The 9,958-nt window shown below is 32.8% G+C and overlaps 1 protein-coding gene across 3 annotated transcripts in view; it reads left to right on the top strand.

Moving 5' to 3' along the window:
• The window catches only part of CHIC1 (cysteine rich hydrophobic domain 1), a 43,196-nt gene extending 38,820 nt beyond the window's left edge, over positions 1–4,376 (top strand). Inside the window, exons 4-6 of one of the 3 annotated variants that reach the window (XM_065901116.1) lie at positions 2,408–2,464; positions 2,720–2,779; positions 4,091–4,376. In XM_065901116.1, coding sequence (XP_065757188.1) covers positions 2,408–2,464; positions 2,720–2,779; positions 4,091–4,141 — 168 coding nt within the window. In that variant the 3' untranslated portion in view covers positions 4,142–4,376. The remainder of the gene's footprint in view (positions 1–2,407; positions 2,465–2,719; positions 2,780–4,090) is intronic. The other 2 variants (XM_065901119.1, XM_065901117.1) reach the window with 2 other exon arrangements.
• Positions 4,377–9,958: the final 5,582 nt, after the last annotated feature.

Consider the following 9,958-nt stretch of genomic DNA (forward strand, 5'->3'; position numbering starts at 1 on the left):
AGGATGGGATTAACATATAAAAAGAAAAAATCTATTGTGAATGGAATTGATCTTTTACTTTCATTTTCAGATTGTTCCTTGCTTATACATAGAAATAAAATTTATTTTTATATGTTGAACCTTGTATTACTTTTCTATCTAGCATAACAAATTTCCACAAACTTAATGGCTTAAAACAACACCCTTTTATTTCACAGTCAGAAGTCTCAGTACAGTGTGGCTGGCTCAATTGTGTTCTCTTATTAGGATCTCACAAGGCCAAAATCAAGGTGCTGGCAGGGCTGCATTCCTTTCTGGAGATTCTGGGAAATAATTTACTGCCAAGCTCATTCAGGTTTTGGCAGAAATCATTTCTTCCTTAGACTTTCTATGTGACCTTTCCACCTTAAAGCCAACAATGGTGGTTTGAGTACTTCTTGTGTTTCAAACCCCTCTGACTATTCTTCCATCAGCCAGAAAAAATTCTCTGCTTTTAAGGGCTTATGAGATTACACTGGGTCTGCCAAAATAATCTAAAATAATCTCCCTATTTTAAAGCCAAATGACTAGTAACTTTAATTATATCAGCAATGTCCCTTTTGCAATGTAATGTAACATTCACAGGTGTAATTCCAGGAGGTGAAGATCATGGAGGCCAGAATTCTACCTACCACAATCTTGTTTCTTGCAAATTTGCTGAACTTATTTATTAGTTCTAGTAGTGCTTTAGAGTTTTCTCTATATAAGATCATGTTGTCTGCAAATGGAGATGGTTTCACTTTTCCTTTTCCAATTTGGATGCCTTTTATTTATTATTTTGTCTAATTGCCCTGGCTATAACATCTAGGACAATGTTGAATAAAAGTAGTGGGAGAAGACATCCTTGTCTTGTTCCTAATCTTAGGAAGAAAATATTTAGTCTCTCTCCATTTAGTGTGATGTTAGCTGGAGGTTTTTCATAGGTGCCCTTTATTAGGTTGTGGAAGTTCCCTTTTATTCCTAGTTTTTTTTTAGGATATTTATCATGAATGAGTACTGTATTTTGTCCATTGCCTTTTCTAAATTTATGAAGATGATCATGTGGGTTTTGTTCTTTATTCTATTAATATAATGTATTACATCATTTTGTTTTTGTGTTCCTAGGATAAATTCCACTTGGTCATGATATAATGATTGCTAGTGTTTTGTTGAGAATTTTGCATTTATATTCATAGTATTATTTCTTCTTTAACTGTTTGGTAGAATTCATCATTGAAGCCATCCGGGCCTGGGGTTTTCTTTGTGTAAAGATTTATAACTACTCATCCAATTTACTTATTTGTTACCCATCTGATTTTGTTTAGAGAGATTGTATCAAGTACAGTGGCCCAGTAGTATACTTTAACTGGCATTGTTGCTGATCTGGCCCACTGTAGATGAGCTGAATACAATTGTCATTGTTAACTTACATGGTTGAACAGTTAGAATAGTTTCTTATGTTGGTGCTTTGGAAATCATGTCAGATATAGTCTGTTTGTAAATCATTTAATTTTAACGAGTAGTTTTAAAATTTAACAATGCCTACTAGCCTTTTTTATCAGAAACCTTATAAACCCTTTCTTAAAAATCAAAAATGCCTAACAATCCTTAATTTTAATGTTTTTGAAGATTTTGCAAACTTTTCTTATTCCTTGCAAAATATATGCACTCCAGATGGAGAAACTTGTCCTCTGTCCTCCTGTTTACTACAGTGCTGCTTCTGTTGTTTATATTTTTTCCTCTAAATACATGTTTTCCTACTGGCTGTTTTTATATTTCTTTTCAGTGGAAATTCTGATATATGTTGGCTTGTTTTATTCAACCTGTAGACGTTGACTGACTGCTATTTGCCAGGTGTTGTGCTAAGAGCTCTGATAGGAAAATTTTCTATGAGTAATCAGATTAGCTTGGCATATTACATGTATATTAAAAAAGTAACCCTGTGAAAATGTATATGAAAATCTAGATTTAGGTTCATAAATGGACTACTAGGAGTACTGGTAATGTTTGTTTTGTTTTTTGGGTTTTTTTGTGGTACGCGGGCCTCTCACCATCGCGGCCTCTCCCGTTGCAGAGCCCAGGCTCCGGACACACAGGCTCAGCAGCCATGGCTCACAGGCCTAGCCGCTCTGCGGCATGTGGGATCCTCCCAGACCAGGGTACAAACCCATGTCCCCTGATCGGCAGGCGGACTCTCAACCACTGTGCCACCAGGGAAGCCCCTGGTAATGTTTTTATAATAGCCCAGTGAATGGACTCACAACACAGAGTAATTTGTACATATTTCATTTTGAAAAGAAAAAGAGGAGAGAATAATGGGATCTTACAAGTAAGCAGAAGAATATAGATACACATAGTTTACAAAGCTCTTCAATTCATCTTGTAACAAAGTCTTGATTCTTTCTCTTAGACCAGAAGATCAATTCAGAAGTTGTTAGAGTGGGAAAATAACAGATTATATCACAAGGTAAGAAAGTTTAAGCAAGTAAGTGTCCCATTCATACTTCCATTAATAAATTGAAAAAATGGGAATTTTTCAGGCCACAAATGCATGGATTAGAGAACTAATACTCAATTTTTAATATATACCCTTTACAAAGTATTTTTAAATGCAATGTTTTGTATCTTATTCCTGGATTATTGTTCGGCGATTTATTCAAATGTGTAGGTAATAATTAGTGTAAATTGCTATCAAAATTCTTAACAAACTTTACTTTCTTAGCTTGCTTTGCACTGGAAGTTGACTAAAAGGAAATGTGAAACTAGCAATATGATGGAGTATGTAAGTATGCAGTTACCTTTAATTACATTTTTTGGATTCCATCCTGAATGTTACATTGTGATTTATCATTTGTCAAATCTTTCTACCTTTTTTCTCCTCAGCTTGAACTTTTGTCATTTGGAACATAGAGGTTTCCTTTCACCTTTTTTAGATTTGTAGCCAACATAAAATATCTTGAAAGCTGACAATTATTTAGATCTTAGAAAAATCTTAGCTAGTATGCTCAGATGAAAACACTGCATAACCTTAATCTTCTTTTTAACATACATGCAAACCATCGCATATGGTGATGGGCACAGCTGCTGCTGAACAAAATATTTCTAAATGTAATCTTGTCAAAACTTACATAAAATAGGAATTGACTTCTGAATTCTGGATTCCTTTCCCTGGCTTTTTTTCTTAGCTGATATTTAACTTTCAGTGAAGAAACTATAGATCCTAATTTTTTTTTTTTAATAAAAGCTATGCAATCTTAGTCATAAAGCATAAATCCACATATAACCAAAGTGACAAATTCAGCATCATTAACATTCAAAAGAATATGAAATTCATCCAAGCTTTAAATACATGTAGTATTTACATGTACAAGCTTTTATATACATATAGTATATATTTAATAATAAACATTCCATTTCTATTTCATAAATAAGGATTATTATGTATCTTTCTCTACTTTGAATAGTTTTGGGGAAAATGTGCAAATGACCACAAATCTAAAATTCTCTATAGGTAAAATCTTATATAAACTATTGTAAGTTTATATAAATTTATAAACATCTTAAGTTTTTATTATTATATTTCCAAACCTGTTTTAAATTAAAATGTTTTAATCCACTTGAACACTTTATTATTTTTTACAAAAAACTTCTAAAAGATAGTAATACTCAACCGATATTAGCTGCTTTAATTGAAAAAATAGAGGGACGTAATATATATAAAGGTATTTCTTCTAATCCATGTAACAAAATTTTAATCCCTTCGACTTTGCTAAAAAAGAAAGGGGGGGATTGAGGGAAGATGGGAAAGACATTAAAATGTAATAGGGTTTGCTTTTCTGCACCTAAACAGTTACTGTAAATCAGGTGATAAAGCTATTAGCTACAGTAATTATGTTTTCCAGTTTAATTGCCAGTCTAATGATAATTTGTGGTAAGTTCCTTTTATAACTGTTTTCTATATTTCACTTGCTTTATAGTACAGGATCAAAATATAGGCCTGTGAAAAATGATTATAGACTCTCTGGGTTATATATAATTTATAGTAAATGAAAATTATTTTGTCAATATATTCTTGTTTATTTTTATTTTACAGGTAATACTAATAGAATTCTTACCAAAATATCCCATATTCCGACCTGACTGAGGGATTTTATTCAGTCACTTCTGTATTACCTGTCATTTCCTACCCTTAGTGCCTTGTAGATGATTTTGGAATGAAGATGGTCTCCTTTGCTGTGTTCAACTTATTCTTTATAATGGTAGAATATTCTCCTCACACTTTCATTTGTGTTGGTTTAAGAAGAAATTTTGCACATCTTTTTTGTTGTTAAATGAGGCTTGTGTTTTGCACTGTCAATTTTTAAATAAATACACACACACACATACATATATGTGTATATATATATATATATATATATATATATATATATAGCCACTAAAAATAAACATCAGTGCTGGTGTTTAAAAAACAAAAACATGTTCTGAGCATGCTGCCTTATAATTTTCATACTCACTGTTTCTAAATATGCATCATTTTTCTAGGCTACTTAATGCTCTGTAATCCCTTACTGGACATACATAAATAAGCTTTTGGTAGCTTCTAGAAATGGTTTTACTCTTACCTGCTTTTAAAGGACATGTAATTAATAGCACTGGTTTTGTCCTGCACTTTGCTAAATTATCACTTATGTTAGTGGATAAAATATTTAAACTCCTTAAGACTTGTAAATATTGTCTCTTTGCGTAATGTAAAATGTGATATGCCATGGTTTACAGAATGTAATGTAACTCTTAATGTATTGCCAACGATTCTGCGTAGATTTTAATATGAATGAAGTTTGCAAGCATCCTTTTGAATGTAGAGACTGTTAACATGCTGTTTTATGGCAAAGCCATAATAAGTATGTTAAAAATTTCAGGTGTGGGCAGGGTTGCCCTTTGTAATGAGTGGATTAAAATTGAAATCATTGTCTGAGATCTGCATTGCACCTGAAACCAAGAACCTTATTTTTTCCATTTAATTCAGTAAATCCCATTTTGTCCTCTACTCCCACCCCCAAAAGAATTCATTTGACATCTGACACATTTCATAGCCTCAAGTCTCCTCATTTATTTCCCTTTATGTATCCTTTCCTTCATTTGGAAATACACACAATTATGACCTTTAAGGAATGTTTCAAGATTTCAGACATCTTAGGAGGTGTCTAGACCCGCCCCCCATGAAAGCCACTGCTAACCCCTTTCTGGAGTTATGATAATCTACTTTGAGAAAGAGAGAGAGCTAATCGAAAAGCTGTACCTAAAGTGGCTGATTCATAATTGATTAAATACTCTTAATCCTCTTTTTGAGGATCCTTTGTAAACATTTGGATATTATTAATGAGGAAAGATAAGTATTTAGACAAAAGTATTTTAGTTTATAAATTAGCCATACATTGCCTTTTCATTGGTACGTGCATATTTCTCTATTTCTCTTCACGTTATTGTGAGAGTACCACCCTCTAATTCTTCTAGATTTGAATTTTTAACATAATGAAAGCTTTACATTGCATTAATTCAACTTCAAATTTGTGCCTGTATATAGGCATTATTTGTAATTCTTAGTGCTAAAAATAAAGTATCTGGGACTGAATATTTTATTTATCATATTAGTCTTAATTGCTTTTAGTTAACTTTTTAAGGCAAACATTCATCCCAGTAAAGAGAACAATCATTTCTTCATACAAGGTCAAGCCTTTTAAAGCCACTTTTAAAATTTGTGCCTAATTTGAAATCCACAGTCCTAGACCAGTAAAAGAAGAGGGGGAAAAAAAGATACTATTTGATATGTGACTGTAATTTTTTGCGCAAACACTTTTCCACCTCCCTCTGTAGGACCCCATTATTACCCCCATACCCAGAATCTCTAACTTTTAATATATTGTGTGTGCCTGCAAAAATCATTTGTCTGCTGCAAAACTGAAGGTATATTTTTATAGACAAAGTGGAAACCTCTGAAAATGCATACCAAATGTCTTGTTTTCTAGATAAGGTCAGGGAAAAATTGTATCTATGGTTTATGTTCCAGCTAGTATCATCAGGTTTATGCTTCAAACTGTGACAGTTTAATACCAAAATTGATTTCTAGCATAGTACAGAATTTCTAATTATCACTGATAGAATAATTACTTTTAAGTGTCAACCCTTATAATCTCATTTTTTCCTGTAAACTTAGAATTTGGCCATATGATGGTCATAGTAACTTTTTCTGCCATGTATAAATCACACTTGTTTTGCTCAAAGAATAGCAGGAAGTAGTGAATTGTTTCCATAAAACAAATAATGAGACAGAAATAGAGTACATCTGGAGGTGACAGAGTATATAATTCAAGTTACAGTAGTATTTATCATAAAAAGCATTTACCAGCATGTGTAAACTTAATTTTAGAACCTCCTGTAGGGTACTTCCCTGGCGGTCCAGTGGTTAAGAGTTCGCCTTTCAATACAGGGGGTGTGGGTTCGATCCCTGGTTGCAGAGCTAAGATCCCACATGCCTCGCAGCCAAAAAACTAAAACATAAAACAGAAGCAATATTGTAACAAATTCAATAAAGATTTTAAAAAATAGTCCACATCAAAAAAAATCTTTAAAAAAAATAAAACCTACTCTAATAGCTCTTAAATTTATTATCTTACTGTTCATTATGCTGGTCAACTCATATTCTTGAACTACTCAGAAAATACGCAATTTCCTTTTTTTCTTTCTTATATGACTGCTTTTTCAAACTCTTTTCCTTTGGAGGGGACTGATTAGCAGTTGAGTATTTTGGAGTCCTTTAAGGGATTTGTTTTCGTTTCAGTGGTATTGGCAGCAGTGAATGCTAAAATGACAGAGTACACTGTGGACATTAACTTCTCCCCCATTGACCTTTTTTTCTTACATCCTCAGGATACAACATGTCAAGTTAATAAAGTATTTTTGTGACAGTTGTTTTTAGATTGAAGAAACTAATTTTGAATTTCTTTGTTGCATAATATTTCTTTATGAAACCTGCGTAGATGTTTCCAGAGAAAATAACATGTACCTTACAAAGCTTTGAGGTTACAAGTTAAAACTGTTCCTTCTCTGACTTTCCATTATGCATCTCCACCTCCGTAAATTGTGTATAAAATGAAATAAGCTTTAACATTTTTCAGCTACTTTTTGTTCCCTTCTACCTGCTATGTTAATTTAGGAAAGAGACCATTGTAGTTAAATGTTAGAAGTAGATGGAGAAGTGCCTTGTCTTCTTTGAATAAAGATAACATTTTATGCTGAAGGAAGCAGAATGAATGAATTGGTAAATCCTTATATTTAAAGCCATCCTTTTCAGCTAAGTGTTAAGAATATTTTGATAGTACATTATATTTCTTCTATTTATTATTTAAAGCTTGTTTCCTTGGTTTCCTCCAATCATGAGATATATTAGTGAGAAAATATTACAGAACAGGACTGTCAGTCACTTACATAACTAGTATAATTCTAATGCTAGTAAACATGTAATTTAACATGGTTCTGGAAAAACAATGGTCTTTGAAGCTCTACCAAAACCTGCTTAAGTATTTAACACACATGCAATTCATATTATTATGACCTGTAAACACTAATGTCTGATCAGCTAATCAAACTGTGTTACTGTTTAGCACTCTACCATCTTAATGAATTTTTTTCTTGTTTTTTCATAATTTGAGTGAAATTCCATGACATTTGTAAGCCTTCAAACAAATAGGGATTTTTTTTAATGTAAGAGAGCTTTAAAAAAATCATTAGAATTTTATTTTGTTTACATATAAATTGCCACTTAAAAAATCAAACCCCACTTCTTAAACATAAAGCCTCCAAATAGTATTTTATTAGAATTGACTATATTGACCTGAGGGGATATAGAAATTGTATACACCCATTTAATTGGAGCAATTTCACATAGTGGAAATACTTTCTGCTAATTTGATAAGATGCTCAAATTCATTGAAATTAGGTCCTCTTATACCTATAAAATTCTGCTTTAATCCATTTTGCAACAATTGTCAAATTGTTTGGGTTACTTTAAATGGTGAACTATTGGAAAATTTTCCACAAAAAAATGAATAGATTTTATTAATAATACCTGTTGATGTAATATGTGGACTGAATATAAGGAGATACATATATATGTATGTATATGTATACATCTCCATATCTTGCCCCCAGTTTCTCTTTCCTGATTCTGAGCCAGCCTTTTCATGTTTATGATGGCAGCCTGAGAATATGTTCCATTTTTTGTGGACTTTGTCAGATTCATACTATATGAGGAAATGATTTAATGGGCTCCAGGCAAGTCACTTACATTACATGTCAGTCTCTTCATCTGTAAAATCATGGGATTGAACCTAGAGCTGGACAGAAAATTAGAGGTCACCTGACATTCTGTGATTCTAGGAATCCTTAGGGAATGTTTACAGGATCTCAGAATGATTTTTCACAAATCTACTACCCTTGGTGGAAATTCTCAGTGCCCTGCACACAGTAAACTTTTGATTTGCCAACTGGCTCCTAGCTGATGTGTGTTCATATCACACAGACTCAACCTGATGCCTGCTAGACCTCAGCCCCTCCATAGTGATATGAATGATTGCAGTTTCCCTAGGAACTGAGGAATGAGGTCTATGGGCTTTACCTACATGGAATCTGACTATATGCAGTTGGTACCTGGGCAAGAATTATGGCTGTGAGAACAATGGAGATATGATAGGACCCACTTTGACATTAATGTGAAAAAGAGTTTCATATCCTATCCAATATCTGCTTCAGTGTCTTATTTAGTTCCATATCCTCAAAAACATCTGTTGGAACAAATTGGTAATATTAGCTGGAAAGGAAAGTGGTATAGAAGTCAAACCCAAGTCACTTCTGGTTTAATTCGTAGCTCTGCTGCTTAATTCCTCTGTACCTCATGTCCTCATTGTGGAAGTGGGGACAATAATCTGGACCTACCTCACAGGGGAATTGAGGATTTTTTCATATATTAATGTGCTTTTGAAATTGACTGAAGGATATATTGTACATCATAATTTGGTAATTTCTAAATAGAGTCCTTTAAGTCTATGTTGTTATGTTTTCTTTCTCAGTCACACCTTACAGAATGAGTATTGCAGTTAATCTATTCTTTTTGTAATTTTTGTTATTAATCCCTTATATGTTAACATGGGTAACTGTGTTATATTAATACTTGATTTAGAGAGGAAAAGCATGTGGATATAAACCAATGGTTCTCAACTTGGGGCAGATGAAAATAGCAGTGGGGTCTTTCTTGAACCTTTTTCAGTATTTCAAAAAGTTATACTAGAAACCATACATTTACCCAAAATATTCCTACTGCACAAGCCAACTAAGACATTGAATTACACACATTTGCTTATATTTCTTTGATTCTAACACTGGTTATCATACACTGATCAGAAACTGTGAATGGTGGTTATGCTTTTGATTAATTTTTTAAATGAGAAAGCCTATTGTTACATGCAATTTAATAAATAAAATACTTGAAAATATGGGGAAGGAATAATAAAGGGATCCTTATGGTAAAAATGTTGGGAGCCACTTTTATAAAGGAACAAAGATTATTTGACCTCTACAGGTTGCTTACCTAGTCCCTAAATAATGAAATGCTAGAGTGTGTGTGTGTGTTTTGGCTAGATTGGGCTATATAACTTCAGGTTAGAATTTGTCTTCATTTTTTTCTGTTTCAGGATGATATAACTGAGCTAATTTATCTGGGTGTGTATGTGTAAATCATACATACACACACATATAGGATCGCAGATGTGGAAAGTGTTATAATGTCATGTTCTAGCATTGGAGTAAATATCAATATCTGAGTCTCAAAGTAGTTCTGTTTATAAAGTCAACATGATGAGTCAAGGCAATAATTTCTCAAATGTTCTTTTTATTCCTGCTTATTTTG

Source organism: Phocoena phocoena, chromosome X, assembly GCF_963924675.1.
Source record: "Phocoena phocoena chromosome X, mPhoPho1.1, whole genome shotgun sequence".
Lineage (NCBI taxonomy): Eukaryota > Metazoa > Chordata > Mammalia > Artiodactyla > Phocoenidae > Phocoena > Phocoena phocoena.